Raw genomic sequence first — 21,689 nt, 5'->3', positions numbered from 1 at the left:
TAGAAAGGAAATTATAGATCAGTTAGCTTGACCTCAGTGGTTGGGAAGACATTAAGATCAATTGTCAAGGACAAGGTGATGGAGTACTTGGTGACATAGGACAAGATAAGACAAAGTCAGCATTGCTTCAAGGGAAAAATCCTGCCCGACAAACCTGTTGGAATTCTTTGAGAAGATTACAAGTTAGATGAAGGGGATGCAGTGGATGTTGTATATTTGGACTTTCAGAAGCCCTTTGACAAGGTGCCACACATGAGGCTGTTTACCAAGTTAAGAGCCCATGGTATTACAGGAAAGTTACTAACACGGTGAGAACATTGGCTGATTGGTAGAAGGCAGCAAGTGGGAAATAAAAGGATCCTTTTCTGGTTAGCTGCCAGTGACTAGTGGTGTTCCGCAGGGGTCGGTATTGGGACTGCTTGTTACGCTGTATATCAGTGATTTAGATGGAACAGATAGCTTCCTTTCCAAGTTTACAGATACAAAGAGGGGCAGGTAGTGTTGAGCAAACAGATAAGCTACAGAAGGACTTGGACGGATCAAGAGAATGGGCAAGAAAGCGGCAAATGAAATACAATGTTGGAAAATGCATGGATATGCACTTTTCTAGTAGAAAAGAATGTGCAGATTATTTTCTAAATGGAGAGAAAAATCTAAAAATCTGAGATGCAATGGGACTTGGGAGTCCTTGCGCAGAACACTAAAGGTTAACGTGCAGGTAGAGTCGGTGGTGAGAAAGGGATATGAATACAAGAGCAGGGATGTGATGCTGAGGCTTTAAGGCCTCATCTTGAGTATTGTGAACATTCCTGGGCTCTTTATCCGAGAAAGGATGTGCTGGCATTGGAATTGAATTGACTTCATTACTTGCATCCTTCGTATACATGAGGAGTAAAGTATCCTTACATCTCTATCTACATATACAATTTATAGTAATTTGCAATAAATAGTATGTACAACAGGAAACTCAATATGGCACAGAAATAAACAATTGTATCAGAATGAATTAAATCAGTCTGACAGCCTGGAGGAAGAAGCTGTCCTGGAGCCTGTTGGTCCTGGCTTTTATGCTGCAGTACCGTTTCCTGGATGGTAGCAGCTGGAATAGATTGTGGTTGGGGTGACACAGGTCCCCAATGATCCTTTGGGCCCTTTTTACACAACTGTCTTTGTAAATGTCCTGAATAGTGGGTAGTTCACATCTACAGATGCGCTGGGCTGTCCGCACCACTCTCTGCAGAGTCCTACTTTTGAGGGAAGTACAGTTCCCATATCACACAGTGATGCAGCCAGTCAGCATGCTCTCAATTGTGCCCCTGTAGAAAGTTCTTGGGATTTGGGGGCTCATACCAAACTTCAACTGTCTGACGCAAGAGGTGCTGCTGTGCTTTTTTCCCCACCACACAGCCGATACAGACAGAGTTCAGAGAAGGTACACAAAAACCACAATAATAGACCTTAAGAGCTGGAAAGCAGTTATATAGTAAACTGATAATTCAGCTTGCACAGGACATTGATCTACAGGTCGTTCAGGATTATTGGGGAGTTAATACAATAAATCCAATGCATTTAATTCACTAATTAACACAATAGATTAAGGCCATGTCCACACTAGACCGGATAATTTTGAAAACGCCGGTTTCGGGTAAAAACAATAGGCATCCACACTGAGCGTTTTTGAAAATATCTGTCCACATTGAAATGGATATTCCGGCGAATCTCCTCCTACTGTGCATGCACAAGACACATCTACCAAAAACAAGTGACATGTTTGGTGTTGAATCTCGCCATGAAAGAGTTGGTGCACGTTTGTCCAGTTACAGACTAGAAGAACTTAAACGACGGACAACTGTTGGCTCTCACGCAGGAGGGCTTAAAACTAAAAAAAACAAATACTGGAGTGTATGGAGGCAACTGACAGGGAGCTCACGGACAGCATGACCCAGCTGATGACGAACATTGAAAAACTGATGAACTCTGTTGCATTAATAAGGCACATTAGCTACGCCCTAGTAGTGACACTTCAAGTGAAGTACAATAAATGAAGCTGAAATCTGCTGCCTGGTTCATCACAATAGAACACATTTGATGAAGTAGATACAAGAGACCACAGCTGCTGGAATCTGGAGCAACAAGCTGGATGAACACAGTAGGTTGAGCAGCAACTTTGGGAGGAAAGGAATTGTTAATAATTAGTTGCAGGATTGCCTATGGGGACCACCTGGCTGTTAAGGTACTCCAACTTAGTTTTCAAATACAGGTTCTCTTCTATAATGCACCACACATTCTGCATCACTTTGCCCTTGTTGGGCCCCAATGATACTTCTCCAGAGTTTTCTCCTGCAGTGGACCCTGAGACAAGGGCCATGTTCTCCTGTTGATGTGGTGTGGGATTAAGCAAGGAAGAATGTAAATCTGCTTGGTGTGCTACAGGCCATACCACTGTTGAGATGAGATTCTAGTGCCTGTGCACAGCCTGAACATTCCCTTCTAGGGTCTCATTACTACCATGATTTTCACTGTGAAAACATTACAGGAGTTGGGAACACGTACAACTATCAGTAGCAAGCCAAGAGGAAGTTCTCAATCATCCAAGATTCAGCCACTGGAGCAGTGCTGACCATAACAGAGGTTGGTAACTCTTGTAAAACAGAGTCAAGGGAGCTTACTGAATACCTGGCATTAAACCAGGGGAATATTTGTGTCACCAGGAACAAATTGTGCATGAAGTGGAGAAGAACCCCGAATGGTTCATAAAGGGCTCTAAACACGAAAGGAGACCAAATTGCCACATGCAGTCTAAATACTGAGAAAGCAACCAAATCTGTAAACAGAAATATGGCATAGACCATCCATCGCCACAGCAACACTGAGACTAAGTAGGAGTGTGAACAAATTTGATCTTCTTTCACCTCATTTAGAGTCCAGAAACACATGTTTTAAGAGGACCACACACAATTTTGCATCTGCAATAATTGCCTATGCAAACTATTCCCAGGCAGACACTACTTAGCGGCCAACCAACATATGAGTACAATTGTGTAGACCACGAGGTATGTGATCCATCCCTAGAGATTGTGGAGATAGGATCTTTGAATTCACACACTTCTGTCTCCTGTCTCAATGTCCCCAACCTCGCAAGAAACTCAGATCCATAGTTCCAGGATCACCATGGAAACTCCTTTTGGAAATAACCTCAATTTTTCAGCTGAGAGAAGCATCTCAAATAGTATTTTTTCCACATGAGAAAACCACATTGCTAGATAGCAAGCATGTTACTAATAAGCCAAGTGTGTTCCTTGGACCATCAAAATTTACAGTTATGATTGCCAAAAACTGCTGCACAGGGATAGAGGTAATTCAATGCATGGCTGATACAAAGTGTTAGAAATGCATGCATCCTGATGAAGTGGCTGGTTGAATTCCTGGAGTAGTGCAGTGCTGCCCAGAAGTGACCACAATAGTGTCCCACCCTAGATTAAACAAATTTCCATAAAGGTGTGCTGTAAAAACAAATTAAGCCTTCCAATTGCTGGGCAATGTTTAGTGCTTTTGCCCAAAGGATTGCTGCCACTTTGAATGCATCATTTTTGACAAACTGAAATTAAAAGACCACATTCAAAGTGGACTAGGGAACACAATTAAATTGTTCTTTGTAGTTTTGATTCTGACATAATTTTTTAAAAAAATGACAGAACTATGGACATAAACCTTGCCATGTGGATCATGGTGAACACAGTCAAGATTTATTTTTTTTTACTCAGGTTAACCTTTTCTAAATATAGAAAAAAAATATTTTCAAATTTTGAAAAGCAGTTTTTTCCTGCCATGCAAAGCATGCAAAGCCAAAAGCGATGCTTACTCCAGACTAGACTCATCCATGATCCAAAAGGATTTTATGGCTGATGAAGGAAGAACCAACACAAAAAGGCTTTGTATAGCTTAGCTAGGGCAATTCAATGCCAAGCAATTATCCAGTAAATATTTTGAAAGAAAAATAGAAACCTTGAATAGTGGAGAAGTGCTTTAGAAAAGTGGATAGAGATAGCTTGAATTTCCAAGTTTAGGAAAAAACCATTTTAGCCTTTATTTGGCTTCAGACCTAACAGCACTTTAAAATCTAAACTTCAATCATCTAAGACATCAAGCACATTTCACTTTAATGGCCAATACAAAGGTTTCACACTTGACTGAATTAGAATACCTCATTATAGTTTTGGATTCACATAGCCAATTAGAAGCAAAGCTTCCAACCAAGTCTGTCTGGCAACATCAGCTAAAATAGTAAATGGTAGAGAAACTTAGGTCAAGCATGACTGGTCATAGATAAAAGATGTAACTTTCTAGGTCAATGACTGGTCATCAGAACTGCTGAAAACTCCAATACATTGGATTGGTTTTGTTCATTTATTGCTCAATCCTAGTACTCCCCCAACATCTACATTTTCAGCCACGGGAGTTCCACTGTATGGCATGGAGTGTATCCTTTTGCATGGAATATTAAACATTGGTAACCAAAGCATTCCATATTGCTCAGACTATTGTATTTTAGCTGAAGTCAAGCATCTCCCAAAACAGTTAGCAACCTACCCCACTCTCTCCTCTTCTCCATCACAAGACAGTGAATAGCAAAGCATCAGAATCCCCCAGTTTTAGAGGCACAGAGTACGAGAAAGAAGGTAAATTAATATTTATAAAAAGATCAGCCAGACCAAAACTGGTATAGAATATTACATTCAATTCTAATCACCACATTTCAGAATACCAAGAGTCAGAAAACAGAGGATAAGCAATCTCAACAACATTATACTAGGTAAACTGGAACCATTCTCCTTAGCAGATTTGATAAAATGCATGCAAGATAGAGGTGATTAAATAGGATTTGGGTGGGGAAGTGTTGAGTGGAGATAAAGACCAGGAATAAGTTGCCTGAAAATAACTTGCAGTGCTAAGGATTGGGGGAAGGGATGCAGAGGGCAGGGGAAAATGTGATTGAGCAGACAGCTTCACATACAAAAAAAGCATTAACAGGAACTCAGATCCAAATAGTTTCGTTATGGTTCAAGCTTTCCCAGCTATTTCTATAGCTGAAACTGAATCTGATTGACAGAGCTCATTTTACTTAGACAATATAGTATAATGCACTTAAATTAACATTTAAGGTGTTAAATTTATTTTTTAAATAAACAGTACTGGTAAAGAGTATGCTTCGTTCTATTTAGTTACTAAAATCTTAAAGAACTTACTGCATGAAGACAACAATATTATGGACCTTGATCGATGCCATTGTGCAAAAAGTACTGTGGAAGAAAATAAACTGGTTAAATCACTTCAACCATAGCTCCTCATAGGACTATACATCTGTTTCTATACAAAGGCTACAGCACAAATCAGTTCCAAATGAACTGTAGGCCTCCTTCCTTCCCTCCACCTCAAGGAAAAGGGTCGGTAATAGTTCAAAATTCCTGACTACTTGACCATCACAGAAAAGTGAAATTTAAGTCAGAAAATATCAAGCAGTTCCACTCCAAGATTCTGCCCATCTCATACTCACTGAAATGCATAGAATCAAAATTGTTACAAGTGGGAACTTAAATTTAAATTGCCTTAAAAAAGGCTATTACATTTGAATTTTCAATATGGTTTAAAACTCTGTACTCATGCTCAGGTTCCAGAAGCATTCAAGTGTTGGAAGCATGTACTAGATCTCAATTTATAATTGTAACTTCATGTGGCCAATCATGGAATAGCATGAGCCTTACAGTGAAAGTAACTTATGGGTTGAATAATGTAAACTTGGTTCAGAGATAGTAGATCAAACAGGAAGTGGAAAAAAGGCATGGGGAGTGAAGGACATCAAAATATTTTCCAGAGAAACACCTAAATGTAGTATTAATTCTCTATACAATCCCCAAATCTCAATCACTTTAAAGAACAGAAAGGGCAAATTCAAAAGCAAGTATGCATGTAATTTTAACATACCTGGATTAGATTACCACATTCAAACTAATCAGGTTTTCGTGTTATATTCAATTATGTATACCAGCCAAAGGGGCAAATTGACATTGCATTCTATTTGCTGATGGAAAGATTGAATATTGAATTACTCATTTCCCCATCCTCCTCCAGCCAAGTTTTAGACATCCACTTCTTGGCTATAGCAGCTTAAAACAAAACAAATTGATCCTTGATCTTAACCAAGAAGCTCCATTGCCCAGATCAACAGGCAAATAAAATTATTTTCAAACTACAGTGTCTGGGATGGTTTGTATTAGAAGAGATGCTATTTGGTTGGTTTTTAAAACTTAGCATAGAGTTATTTAATGCTATTTGCATGCTATTTATATGGAAGAAATAATTTTACATTCAGACAGTGAATGCGAAGTTGGAAGTGAAAAATCCACTTACTACACATATGTTAGAGGTCCACTAAATTCCATTTGAACTGTGTAGTTAACCTGTAATATTAATAGATTCAAGAAAGTCATTAAAGGAACAAATATTTAACTTTTAATTATTACTTTTAAATATTATCACTTACTTATGCAAATAAAGTTACTAGAAGCTGTCCTATTTACTGGCTGTGAAAGTGCAAACATGGTTTAGGCAATTTAGTGCTGAAGTGTCAAAGCCTCATTTACGTTTGTCTTGAATGTTCACATCTTGTAAACAATTGTCAGCATTTGTTTATTCCTACTTGCCTTTGAACCAATTTAATTGACCACATCTTAACAATAGGCTATGCAAGAATCAATGGTCCAGAACTCTAGCTGTTAGCCTAGTAATCCTACCACTCTACACCAACATTAAATTTGCGCACAGTATGATCCCTGGAAGAGCCTTTAGCCAATCACTAGTGTCAAAGTGCATGTCAATGGTATATACTCATAATTAACAATGCAGGGCTAATAGTTTCTTTTATACAAAGACCTAGGCGAACTGTCAAAACTGCAGTGTAAGAATTAACATGGGTACAGAGCACCAGCATAAAAGTGAAGTGACATTCTAGTCTCAAAGAGAATCACTTGATTCAAAAGTCATTCTAGGGAACTCAAGGAATTACCCAAATGCCAAATCAAAACCGCGGAAGATTAGGTGTTCATTTAGCCTTAAGTGAATGTCACATTTTTATGACCATGTTCCATTGGCCAATGACAGTATAATATTTAGCCAAAGGAGAAATGAAATTACATGACACAGGCACCAAGATTTTGTATAATATCAAAGTCAGAAATCTGTGGCATTTCTTTCCAAGGGCAACACAGTAGTGCTGCTAGTGTTGTTTTGCCACTCCAGTTATCTTGGTTCACTCCTGACTTTAGGTGCTGCCTGTGTGGAGTTTGCACATTACCTATGTGACTAGATAAGTTTCCTTCAATATCCCAAAGCCTTGTGTTGGTAGATTAATTGGTAACTACACATTGATCCTAGGTGTTTAGGCAAGCAATACAGTTGATGGGAATGTCAGAAAATGGATCAAATGAAAATTTGAGTCAATGACTATTTACAAGCTGGCACAGACCTGGGTGGGCTGAAGGCTCAGTTCCTTATTGCATCCGTTTCACACCAAGAATATAGCAGGTGTGCTATACTATACTCCATACAAGTGGCATAAAAATGTTCAGGAGGACATTTTGCACACCCAGTTCAAGGAGACATTGTAGAGACAGTGAGAATTTAAAATCGAGCTGAAATAGTAGGCACATGTTACGCAGCATAGTTCCCAAGGAGACAGTGCATTGTGCATAATCAGGTACTTACCAAGAGTCAATAAAATAAGCTAGATTTAAGCAGAGCAGCCATTATGGGAGTGGGCGAGTTAGTGGGGAGTTGAGGCTTTGGCACAAAGGCGCAAGCAGAAATATTTCAACATCTATTCTTTCTTATTGCACACATAGAGCAGTGGGGATATCAGGAAGGATAATGGAATGGTCCTCTTGCAGGACGTGAGAGAGCAGAGAGACCTCCAATGTCCCTGATGATTATATCTGCAAGTGTTCATCAGGGACCCCAACCACCCAGGTCACCTCTTCTTACTGCTGCCATCAGTAAGGTACATGAGCCACAAGACACTCATTACTTGGTTCAGGAACAGTTATTACCCATCAACCATCAGGCTCTTAAATCAAAGGGAGGAAATTCAAATGCCCAGTCATTGAAATGTTCTCACAACACATAACTCACTTTCAAGGACTCATCTCATGTTCTTGATATTTATTGCTAATTTACTATTTTATTTTCACTTGCACAGTTTTGCTGTCTTTTGCACACTGGTTGAACACACAAGTTGTTGTAGTCTTTCATTGATTCTATCATGGATTTAGCATGTTCACAAGAAAATTAATCTCAGGGTTGTATATGGTGACATGTACTTTGAAAACAAATTTACTTTGAACTTTGACGAGCATCCAGATGCAGATTCTAACTAACCACGTTAAGGAGTTGTAGCTGGAACAGAATGAACTCTATCATTTGGGGGGCAGAGGTGTAGATAGACAGGACATACGGGGAGATAGTTACACCCAAGGTGCAGGAAACACAACTGGGTGACTGTCAAGAGGGGAAGAAAATAGGCAGCTAGTGCAGAGTACACCTGTGGCTGTTCCCCACAACAAGTATATCAATTTGGATACTGTTTATGTTGGGGGGGGGGGGGAAGAAAAAAAAGGGAGAAATGATCTAGCAAAGGAAAGCCACAGCAGTTCAGTCAGGTCTCTGGCACCAAGAGGCAAGCTGCAGTGACAAGGGATTCATTGGTTAGGGAACAGAAAGGAGGTTCTGTAGACAAGAACAAGATTCAGGAAGCACATTGTCTCTTGGGTGCATCTCAGAGTCCACAATGTTCTTAAGTGGGAGTGTGAGCAGCCAAAAGACGCAGTCCACATCAGTACCAATGACATGCGTAGGAGGAGTGACAAGGTTCTGTAAAGCAAATTAGGTGCCAAGGACAGGGCTTCCAGGGTTGTGATCTCTGGATTGCTACTAGTGCCATGTGCCAGTGAGGCCAGAAATAGGAAGATCATACAGCTTTACATGTGATGAAGGAAATGGTGCAAGAGGGAAGGCTTCAGATTTTTGGATCATTGGGCTCTTCCAAGAAAGGTGGGACTTCTGCAGAAGTGATGGTTTGCACCTGAACTGGAGGGGAATTAATATCCTAGTGGGAAGATTTACTGGTGCTGCACAAAGGGTTGTTTAAACTAGAGTTGCAAGGGGATAGGAACTAGGGCACCAGAACAGAAAGTGGTGGTTGTGGAGAAAGATGTTGTTAAACCTACATACAAAGTCATGGATGAAAAGGTTAATCATGGTGGGACTAATGTTTAAGCTGCATACACTTCAATGCAAGGAATATTGTAGGAAAAGTAGATGAGTTTAAGGCATGGATCAGCACATGCAATTATGATATGGTCATTAGTGAGACTGTTGCAGGAAGAGCAGGACTGACACAATGTTTTGGGGTTCTGTCGTTTTTAAATGCGATAGAGCAGGAGGGGTAACATTACTGGTCAGGGAAAATATCACAACAGTGCTCAGTCAGGATAGACTGAAGAGTTCATCTATGAGGCTTTATGGATAGAAGAGGAATAAGAAATGTATTACCATGTTAATGGGATTATATTATGGACCATCCAACAGTCTACTGGATTTAGAAGTGTAATTTTGTAGAGAGGTTGTAAAAACACAAGGTTGTGATAGTAAACAATTTTAACTTTCCACATACTTACTGGGTCTCCCATACTGGGAAAGGGCTTGATGGGAAATAGTTTATCAAATGTGCTCAAGAACATTTCCTTATACAATACATAGGAGTCATATAGCAGGTATTGGGAGGTGGGAACAAATAAGGTACCCAAGTACAGGAAATGCAAGAGAACACTTTAGGAAATCAGCAGGGCTAAAAGAAGGCACACGTCTACTCTTGCAGACAAGGTGAAGGAGAATCCCAAGGGATTCTACAGATATATTAAGAACAAAAAGATAAGATAAAATTGGTCCTCTGAAAGATTAGAATGGAATCTATGAGTGGAGCCAAAAGAGATTGGGAAGACCTTAAATGGGTTTTTTTGCATCTGTATTTACTCAGGTGATGAACAGAGCCTATAGAAGTGAGGCAGAGCAGCAGTGACGTCATGGATCCTACAAAGATTACAGAGGTGCTGTTTGGTATTTTGAGGAAAATTAGGCCAGATAAATTCCCAGAGTCTAACAAGGTACTCCCTCAGATCCTGTGGGAAGCTAGTGCAGAAACTGCAGGGGCCTTAGAAGAGATATTTAAAACATCTTTAGCCACGGGTGAGGTATCGGAGGATAGCTAATGTTCTGTTTAAGAAAGGCTCCAAGAATAAGCCAGGAAATTATAGGCCAGTGAGCCTGACATCAGTAGTGGAAAAGTTACTGGAAGGTATTCCAAGGGTCCGGATACATGTATTGGATAGACATGGACTCATTAGGAATAGTCAACATGGCTTCAAACATTGTAGGTTGCATCTGACCAATCTTTCTCAAGGAAGTTACCAATAAAGTTGATGTAGACAAGACAGTGGGTGTTGTCGTCATGGACTTTAGCAAGGCATTTGACAAGGTCCCGCATGGGAGGTTGGTAAGTCTAGTCGCTCAGCATTCAAGATGAAGTAGTAAATTGGATTAGGCACTAGCTTCACAGAAGCTAGAGAATGGTACTAGATGGTTGTCTGTCTAACTGGAAGCCTGTTGTTAGTGATGCGCCGCAGGGATCAGTGCTGGGTCCATTGTTTGTCATCTGTACCATATCATCTAGATCGTTAATAAACTGGATCAGCAAAATTGCAGATGACACCAAGACTAGGACTGTAGTGGACAGCGAGGAAGACCATTAACGCTTGCAGCAGGATCTGGACTAGCTAGAAAAATGGCAGATGGAACTGAATAAAGACAAGTGTGAGGTGTTGCACTTTGGAAGGACCAACCAGCATCACATGTAGATAGGGTCCTAAAAACAGTAAAAAACAAACACACACAAGCTTCTGGCACATTGGCCTTCATAAATCTGTGTTGAGTACAGGAGTTGAGATGTTATGTTAAAATTGTCCAAGATATTGGTGAGGTCTAATTTGGAGTACTGTGTGCAGTTTTGGTCATCTACCTCCAGGAAAGATGTAAACAAGATTGAAAGAGCATCAAGAAAATTTACAAGGATGTTACCAGGTCTGGAGGACTTGATTTATAGGGAAAGGTTGAATAGGTTCAAACTATTCCTTGGAGCATAGGAGAATGAGGGATAATTTGATAGAGGTATACAAAATTATGAGGGTACAGATAGGGTAAATGCAAGCAGGCTTTTTCCATTGAGGTTAGATAAGAATAGAACTAGAGGTCATGGGTTAAGGGTGAAAGGGGAAACACAAGGGGAAACTTCTTCACTCAAAGGGTTGAGTGTGGGGAACAAACTGCCAGTACAAGTGATGGATGGGAGTTTGATTTCACCATTTAAGAGAAATTTAGATAGGTACATGGATGGGAAGGGTATGGAGGGCTGTGGTCCGGGTGCAGGTTGATGGGACAAAGGGAGATTAATAGTTTATCATGGACTAGATGGGCTGAAGGGCCCATTTCTGTACTGTAGTGTTCTATGATTCAAGTTGTAACAGTATAAATAAACACATACCTGTTTCTCACTTAGAGGTGGTATAACTGAAACATTACTCAACTGCTTTGTTCCAATCACAGTTTTCATGTACTGGACTTGGCTGGTAAGTGTATCCACAGAAACTGTATAAAAATTGGAGTTACTGATGTTGAGTGTACTCTGAAATTAAAAAAAGAAAAGCTATTTCAGGAAGAATGCCTCTGGTGGCATTGTTTCTGCATCAGTCAAAATGTAGATAAGGTAACCACTTTTCAGCATCTTCAATTCACAAATTACTTTCCCCACCCCCCCCTCACAGCCATCTGCTTCAGTACTTTTTAATCCATTTCCACATGCCAGCTTTTGAATCAGGGCCCAAAATCTGCAATTTCATACATTACCTTCTCCAGCTGTGTGACTTGACCTTGCCAAGTATTCCCAGCACCATTACCTTTGTTTTGATATTTTGGTGTATGGGAGAGATGGAAGGAAGGAATGCAAAACTACTACACTTTTGTACAGTGAGTTTTCAGAGGAACTCTAACATTTAAAAAGCTCTAAACCACACAATGCCCAACATGCAACTTAGCTATACTCATTGTCTTAATGTCCAAACCATTTTGTAAACTAAACAAGTTAGAAGTTACACAAGTGAGCTACAGAACTTAAAATAAATACAAATTTAGATATAGTCAGTGGAACAATATTGAGCAACATCCCTACTCAAAAACTGGTTACCAAACATCATCACTGCACTTACCTTTACCACTGAAAAAGGAATAGTATTTTACATCTGATTGTTTCTGTTACCTCATTTTAAACTAGCTTTGGAGCCTGCCAGACATAATTTTGGTCCCCCAGCTGAAGAATACATTGTTGACTCCATATCATTTGGCTGTACCAATTTCCCAAGTGCAAGTGGCATCCTGTTATTAGTAGTCATTCAAATGCCAATGAGCTACCAGTTCCTGTCCCACAAGCATTTCATTGATAGTTAATTTTGAGGTCACTTAACAGCTATCAATACCTTAAATTACCAATTAGTTGAGGCAATCACAAACCTTCATTATTCATATAGCCTCAATATGCAAAAATAGAACTGTGGCTATACTACAATAGAGATCACATTCAATTATTTCAAAAATGTTCCTAAGCAATTCAGTGAAGCAGATAACATCTTTCTATGGCCATTTTCTAATTCACAACACATTTAAAAACAATTAGGCCACCAAAATAGATTTTACTCACAACAATCTTATACAATTGGGGGGGGGGGGGGTTGGGAAAGAGGGGTCAAGGAAGGTCTGGGGAGAGGGAAAATTTAAGAAACTACAGCAGGAGTATTACTTTAATGGAATAAAAGAGAATTACTTATTTTCAAACATTACCGTCATATCAATGATGACTCTGGAGTTATTGACATCAAACCTTACAATAACCACTCTGATTCCATCATCATTCACTACCACTGAACGGGGGAACAAGAAGAAAACAACCAGCCCAGATATGAATAGGCACAGAAAAATGGATATGAAGACATACAGCTTCCTGAAATACAAAGAAAACAGGTTTAAAAATGTTTCCTTTAGAGTATTCCTTTCCAAAGTTAAAGTTCCAGAATGAAAATGCAATTCACATCCTTCATTATGTTAGCTACAAGTTTTTGAGCATTAGTGACATGAAACTTTTGGGCAACCTAATAATTGGCAGTATAATAGGCAGAATTGTATTAGTGGGAATTTTAATTTCCCACTATTGACTGGGCCACCCAGAGTGTTAAGGGCCTAGATGGGGTGGAATCTGTGAAATGAGTTCAGGAAAGTTTCCCCAAATCAATACAAGAGGGCTCAACTCAGGAGGGTCTTACTTGCCCTGCCTCACTGAAGTGGCAGTCAAGGAGCAGCGTGGCTTTAGTGAGATAATTCAAAGTAAATTATTAGAGTAGATATACATTACCATATACAACCATGAGATTCTTTATCTTGCAGGCAATCACAGCAAATACAAGTAGTAATGAATCAATGGAAGACCACACCCAATAACCAATGTGCTTAAAAAAACTGTGCAAATACAAAAAGTGAGACTTGGTTGCAGGAGGAGCAGGACTAGCAGCTCAATATGCTGGGGTTCTGTTTTAGGCATGACAGAGTGGAAAGGATTAAAGAAGGAGGGTGGCATTACTAGTCAAGGAAAAAGGTCATAGCAGTGCCCATCAGGACACACTGGAGTACTTGTCTAGTGAGATGTTATGGGTGGAACGGAGAAATAAGGGCATGTTTACATTAATGGGGCTACATTACAGACCACTCAACAGAATTAGGGATCGAGAGGAACAAATTTGTAAAGAGATTGCAGACTGTTGCAAGGAACAAGGTTGTCATAGTAGGCAATTTTAACTTTCCACATATTGATTGGAAATCCCATACTATTAAAGGACTAGTGTGTTCGGAGAAGTTTCCTTAATTAATCAGTACATAGAAGACCTATGTTTGAAACAGGGGAGGTAACAACTACAATTCAGGGGGTCAGGAACAGCGATGGATGGAGAGACATGATCACCCACGTTGAATGGCAAGGCACCTGAACAAACGAACACACACAATGTTGGGGAACACTTTGAAGTTAATAGCATTGTGATTACTGGATACAAAGTAAATATACAAAAAAGATAGGTCTAGTCTGCAGTTAAGATTTAAATTGGAGAGAGTGGCCAATGTTGATGGCATCAGAAATGATTTGGCAAGTGTAGATTGGGGCAGGCTATTATCTGGCATAGGTAACTTAGAAACTGGGAAGCCTTCAAAAATGATATTTTGAGTACAAAGCTTGTATGCACCTGTCAGAATAAAAAGGTGGTAAAGATAACAAAGGTAGGGAACTTTGGTTTTCAAGAGACAGTGAGGCTCTGATTAAGAGAGAAAAAAAGGTGCATAGCAGGTGAAGGCAAGTAGGAACAATGAGGTGCTTAGGTGTACAAGAAATGCAAGAGAACACAAAATAGGAAGGCTAAAAGAAAGCATAAAGTTGCTCTAACAGACAAGGTAAAGGTGAATTCCAAGGGATTCTACAGACATGTTAAGAGCAAAAGGATTGCTAGGGACAAAAAAAAAGGTCCTCTGCATGGAGCCAAAAACATTGGGTGAAATCTTAAATGCATTCCTTGTATCTATATTTACTCGGGAGGCAGAGAGAGTCTTTAGAAGTGAGGCAAAGCAGCATCAACTTCATGGACCCTGTACTGATTACAATGGAGATGTTTGCTACACCAAGGCAAATCAGGGTGGATAAATCCCCAGGGCCTTACAAGGTGTTCTCTCAGAGCCCACAGGAGGCAAGTGCAGAAATTGCTGTTGCCCTAGCAGAGATATTTAAAATATCCTTAGTTGACAGGAGAGGTACCAGAAGATTGGAGAACAGCTAAGGTTGTTCTGCAGTTTAAAAAAAAACAGGAAATTACAGGCCAGTGAATCTGACATCAGTTCTGATAAGTTATTAGAAGGTATTCTTAAGCACCAGATATAGAAGTATTTGGATAGACGTGGACTGATTAATATTCAGCATGGCTTCATGAGTGGTAGGTCATGTCTAACCAACCTTGAGTTTTGAAGCTACCAAAAAAAGTGGACGAAGGCAAGACAGTGGATGTTGTCTACACAGGCATTTGACAAGGTCCCACATGGGAGGCTGGTCCTGAAGGCTCAGTCCTTCAGTATTCAAGATGAGGTGGTAAATTGGATTAGACATTGGCTTTGTGGGAGAAGCCAGAGAATGGTAGTAAATGGTTGCTTTTCTGACTGGAGGTCTATGAATAGTGGTGTGCCACAGGGATCAGTGCTAGGTCCATTTGTCATCTATATCAATGATCTGGATGATAATGCGGTTAACTGAATCAGCAAATTTGCAGACGACAAGATTGGAGGTATGGTGGACAGTGATGCAGGCCATCATGGCTTGCAGAAGGATCTGCATTGCTGGAAAAATGGGCTTTAAGAAAAAAAGGCAGATGGAATTTAATGCAGACAAGTGTGAGATTTTGCACTTTGGTAGGATCAACCAGGGTAGGGCACTGAGAAGTGTGGTAGAACAAAGGGATCCGAGAATACAGATACACAATTTGTTAAAAGTGGCATCACAGGAAGATGGGCCATAAAGCTTTTGGCATATTGGCTTTCATAGATCAGAGTGCTGATCACAGAAGATGTTATGTTGAAGTTGTACAAGACATTGGTGAGGTCCAATTTGGAGTATTGTGCCCAGTTTTGGTCACCTACCTAAAATTGTAAACAAGGTTCAAAGAGTGCAGGAAAAAGAAATTTACAAGGAAGTTGCCAGGACTAGAGGACCTGAATTATAAGGAAGATTGAATAGCTTAGGACTGTATTCCTTTGAAATCTCAATCTTTTATGTTCTTAGATGTATACAAAATTATAAGGGGTATAGATAGAACATGTACAAGTAGGCTTTCTTCACTGAGGTCGGGTGGGATTACAACCAAAGGTCTTGTCTTAAGGGTGAGCCATTTAAGGGAAACACAAGTGGAAACTTTTTCACTCACTGTCATAAGTATGGAATGAGCTGCCAGTGCAAGAGGTGCGTGGAAACTCCATTTTAATGTTTAAGAGAAGTTTGGATAGGTACATGAATAGTAGGGATTTGGAGGGCTATGGTCCTGGTACACGTCATTGTGAGTTAGCAGTTTAAATGATGAGATGGGCCAAAGGGCCTATTTCTGTGGTGTACTTCTCTATGACTCCAAGAAGGGATAAAAATAATAAATAAGCAATAAAAAGAGAACACAAGATGAAGAGTCCTTGAAAGTGAGTCTAGTTGAGAGGAAATAGTTCAATAATAGGGTGAGTGAAGTTACTGTACTCTGGTTCAAGGGTAATTAGTTCCTGAACATGATAGATTGGACTGTATCCACTACTTTTGTAAGATTTTCCATACAAGGACATTGGTGTTTCCATACCAGGCTGTGATCAACCAGTCAATATATTCTCTACCACCCACCTATACAAGGTTGTCAAAGTTTTAGATGACAAGCTGGATCTTCACAAACTAACAAAAGAGGCACTGTCATGCTTTCTCCTTAATAGCACTAATGTGCCTAGCAAGGACAGATCCTCTGAAATAACAGGAATTTAAAGTTGCTGGCCTTCTCCACATTGGATCCCCTAATGAGGACTGGTTCATGGACCTCCCACTTCCTTCTCCTGAAGGGAATAAACATAATCTCATTGGTCTTGCCGACAATGAGTGATTGTGTTGTTGTGGTACCACTCAGCAGATTCTCAATCTCCCTCCTATACGCTGATCTGTCAATGCCCTTGATTCAGCTGACAGCGTGGTGTTGACAAACTTAAATGTGGCTTTGGAGCACATTTAGCTTCACAGTCACAAGAGAAAACTTGTAGAGCAAGGGGCTAAGCACACAGCCTTGTGGGGCACCTGTGGTGAGGAAGATCGTGGAGGAGATGTCAATCCAAACTGTCTGGCCTTTAAGTGAGGAAATTGAAGATTCAATTTAGTTTCTCAATAGTGATGGAAAAGGATAAGACAGGTCTGCAGTTTAGGGTCCCAAACTGGGGTAGGGATGGTGGGGGAAATTAGGCAGTATCTTCAAGAGGTTGTTTAGGTGAGCCCTTTTGAAAGGAAAAGAATGAATGGCAAGTGGGAGGCTTTTTTTTTTAGAAAAAAAAAACGTGATAGCAAGTGTCCAGGAGCAGCACATTTCTGTTAGGGTGAAGGGTAAACCTGGCAAGTTTTAGGAAACTTGGCCAATGAGGGAGATGGAGGCTGTGGTCAAGAGAAGAAAAAAAACTTAGAAATTAATGAAACTTTTAAGAATTTTTATTCTGAGTTGTATAAATCAGAATCACAAAATGATAATGTCAAGATAGAAAGATTTTTTTCACAAATAATTCTTCCAAAATTAAATACGGAAGAACAGAAGGGATTAGATATGCCTTTTACATTGAAAGAGGTCGAAGAAGCACTAGGATCACTTCAAAGTAATACATCTCCAGGAGAAGATGGTTTTCCACCTGAATTTTATAAAAAGTTTAAAGATTTATTAATTCCTCCTTTTAGGGAGTTAATACATCAAGCGGAAAGAACGCATAAACTTCCAGAATCTTTTTCGACAGCTATTCTAATAGTATTGCCAAAAAAAATAGAGATCTTTTAAAGCCAGCATCATATAGACCTATTTCTTTATTAAACACTGATTATAAAATAATAGAAAAAATCTTATCTAACAGATTATCTAAATACTTACCAAAATTAATACATATGGATCAAACAGGATTTATTAAAAACAATCGGCAGATAATGTAACTCGGTTATTTAGTATAATTCATTTAGCGCAAAAGAGGGAAGAAATGAGCTTTAGATGCAGAAAAAGCATTTGATAAGATTGGAATGGAATTTTTTATTTAAGGTATTGGAAAAATATGAATTAGGAGTATCTTTTATAAAATGGATTAAAACCTTAAATACTAATCCCAAAGCTAAAGTAGTGACAAATGGTCAAATTTCAACACCATTTCAGTTAGCAAGGTCAACTAGGCAAGGTTGTCCATTATCACCTGCTTTATTTGTGTTGGCGATAGAGCCATTAGCTGAATTAATTAGAATGGACCCAGATATTAAGGGTTTTAGAGTTAATCAGGAAGAATACAAGATTAACTTATTTGCTGATGATGTTCTGCTTTATCTAACAAACCCATTACATTCATTGCGTAAATTATCTTATAGATTAGAAGAATATGGGAAAATATCAGGTTATAAAATAAATTGGGATAAAAGTAAAATTTTACCTCTTACTAAAGGAGATTATAGTCAATGTCGATTAATAACCCAATTTAGATGGCCAGCAAATGGTATATATTTAGGTATAAGAGTTGATAATGATATAAAGAATTTATATAAATTAAATTACTTACCACTATTGAAAAAAATTCAAGAAGATCTTGATAAATGGATGGTATTACCAATAACATTAGTAGGTAGAGTAAATACCGTAAAAATGAATATATTTCCTAGATTACAATACTTATTTCAATCACTACCAATACAAATACCCCAGAAGTTTTTTCAAGAGTTAAATAAATATGTGAGGAAGTTTCTTTGGAAAGGTAAGATGTCAAGAATATTGTTGGAAAAATTGACATGAAAATTTGATTTAGGAGGGTTACAACTTCCAAATTTTAAGAATTATTATAAAGCAAATCAACTTAGATTTATTGCATTTTTTTTGAGAAAGATAAACCAGCATGGATTAGAATAGAACTAGATAAAATAGGAGAAAATATACCAGAAGATTTTATATATAAATGGGAATCTAAATGGATACGGGAAAAGAAAGAATCTCCTATATTAAAACATTTGATTGACTTATGGAATAAGATAAATGTTGATGATGAGATAAAGAAATCCTTATTAGCAAAGAGATCCTTAATTCAAAATAGACTTATTCCTTTTACAATAGATAATCAACTTTTATATAATTGTTTTCAAAAAGGGATTAGATATATAGGTGATTGTTTTGAAGGAGGTATATTAATGTCATTTGATCAATTAAAGAATAAATATAAAGTACCAAACAACACTCTTTTTTGTTACTTTCAACTAAGAGCTTATTTAAGAGAAAAATTAGCTCAAACAATGTTATTGCCGAAATCTAATGAAATAGAAACTTTAATTCAAAAAGGAAAGATTAAAAAATTCATTTCTTGTATGTATAATTTGATTCAAAAACAGGCAATTAAACAAGGAGTCCATAAGTCAAGACAAAAATGGGAAAGTGACTTGAATATTAAAATTGAAGAAAAAAATTGGTCAAGACTATGTCTTGAGAGTATGACAAATACAATAAATGTCCGGTTAAGATTAGTGCAATATAACTTTTTACATCAATTATATATTACACCGCAAAATATAAATAAATTAAACCCAAATTTATCTGATCAATGTTTCCGATGTAACCAAGAAATTGGTACTTTTTTACATTCTACTTGGTCTTGTTCTAAAATTCAACCTTTTTGGACAAATTTAAGAGTTTTATTGGAACAAATTATTGGAATACAACTTCCACATAATCCAATATTATTTTTATTAGGTGATATTGAAGGGATAAAACCGATACCCAAATTGAATAAATATCAGAAAGAATTTATAAAAATTGTATTGGCAGTAGCCAAAAAGGCTATTGCAGTTACTTGGAAATCGGATACATATTTAAGTATAGATCGTTGGAAGAAAGAAATTTATAGCTGTATTCCACTTGAAAAAATTACTTATAATTTAAGAGATAAATATGAAACATTTTTGAAAATTTGGCGCCCTTATTTACAAAAGACAGGATTAAATATATAGGTGCTCCGAAGATGAAATAATTGGTTATTTGGGGAAAGAAATAAATATATATACTAAAGTTATTACGAACTCCATGGAGCATGTGGGGATCTTCCAATATCCAGGCACTCTTTCTTTTTTTTCTTTCTTTCTCTCTTTTTTTCTATAGGGATGCTAGTGGGGAGGGGTTAAGGGGAGGGGAGATGGGTAATATAAATTTTTTTTCTCTACTTTTATTTTGTAACCACTTGAAATACAATAAAAAAAGTTTAAAAAAGAGAAGAAAAAACATACATTGGGCCTGAGGCTGGAGACAAGCAAATCCCTTGATGACTACAAGATTAAGAACACTTAAGAAAATAGGGAGGGCAGAGCGAGAGTACAGAGAACTTCATTATGTGGTAATTTGCTGCATAAATGACAAACCAAGCCCTCCTCTACTTGCAATCAGGTTTTCTCAGTCTAACAGTCAACTAAAATCACCCCATCCTGCCCTCAATACAGATTGAAAACTAATATAGACCTCCCTGTCTGAAAAAACACCACAAAAAAAACCATGAACTCAATTTAGAGGAGACAATACAAACTGTTGCAAATCACTGGCCAAATAGACAAGTACAGGAACAGCATCAGATAAAATTCTACCTGACATGCAAATCTGCCCCAACTTACACAAGCAGCTGATTAGCTTAGCTCTATTTCTTTACTGTGTAATGATCTTTCATGAGAAGCCACTTCTAATCTCATCTCAATACCTGCAAGGACTTGTACAAAATTACATTGGCATCCAAGAGATTGCTTTGATATGCTATGTGTTCTCCAAACCAAGGATTTACTTCTCAGCTGCTACCCACATTACATCTTTAACAAGACCCTAATCTTTGTCTTCAATCTCAAAATACAGCTGCCATTTGGGGATAAGAGATTCTGCAGATTCCAGAAATCTTGAGCAACACACAAAATGCTGGAGGAACTAAGATCAGATCATCAACCCAGTCCTAATGAAGGGTCTTGGCATAAACATTGCCTGCTTCCCTTCTCAAATATTGCCTGACTTCTGCATTCTGCGTGCTCTCCTATTAGAGGATCTCAAAAATTAACCAAATGAAAACCCTGCATTAAACACTTCCAATTCAGCAACACTTAAAATTAATCTTTAAAAAGTTATTCCAAATTGGCTCACAATCTCAAATTGGTTATTTGACTTGTGGATATATCTACAGATTTACTGGACCTGTTGAACTAAATGTACCTATTGAATTGAAACCTATTGACTCAATACTCTTATTAAACACTGCAACCTTTGTATTGCACTTATAGTGTGTAATTGCCATTTCTAGTTTAGTACCAAGTCAAAGTCTACTGGATCTGAACACGTACCTTTAAGTTAACTGCAGATATTATCAAGTTCTGTAATAGGACAGTGACGGCAAATTGCTGCCACCAAAATCACTACTGGACTAGGCTATAAATTAAGAGTCTTGGACGTCAACTCCTCAAATCTGTTGAGGCCTCCCCATTGATATTCAGCATTGAGAACTGACCAATTTAAGCCCTACCAACTCTAATCACACTATATGCAACAGTATGTTACAGATTATAGTCCTTGCAACAGTATGTTACAGATTATAGTCCTTGCATGACTTACGTCCTTTGTGGCTGCAACCTCTGGTCACTGTATGGGATCAATGCCACCAATTCATTTACTTGACCTGAAAAACAAAAT

General features: G+C 38.3%; 1 protein-coding gene across 1 annotated transcript in view; it reads right to left on the bottom strand.

The window, feature by feature from the left end:
• tmem106c (transmembrane protein 106C) overlaps positions 1-21,689 on the bottom strand; it is a 56,551-nt gene that overhangs the window by 9,576 nt on the left and 25,286 nt on the right. The window contains exons 2-6 of the mRNA XM_059956079.1: positions 21,612-21,675; positions 12,997-13,156; positions 11,648-11,788; positions 6,409-6,458; positions 5,247-5,300 (exon numbers count right to left, since the gene is read on the bottom strand). Coding sequence (XP_059812062.1) covers positions 5,247-5,300; positions 6,409-6,458; positions 11,648-11,788; positions 12,997-13,156; positions 21,612-21,675 — 469 coding nt within the window. The remainder of the gene's footprint in view (positions 1-5,246; positions 5,301-6,408; positions 6,459-11,647; positions 11,789-12,996; positions 13,157-21,611; positions 21,676-21,689) is intronic.

Source organism: Hypanus sabinus, chromosome X1 (genome assembly GCF_030144855.1).
Source record: "Hypanus sabinus isolate sHypSab1 chromosome X1, sHypSab1.hap1, whole genome shotgun sequence".
In the NCBI taxonomy this organism is placed as follows: Eukaryota; Metazoa; Chordata; class Chondrichthyes; order Myliobatiformes; family Dasyatidae; genus Hypanus; species Hypanus sabinus.
Note: the sequence above shows the minus strand (reverse complement) of the source record. Positions and strands in the feature narration are given on the sequence as shown.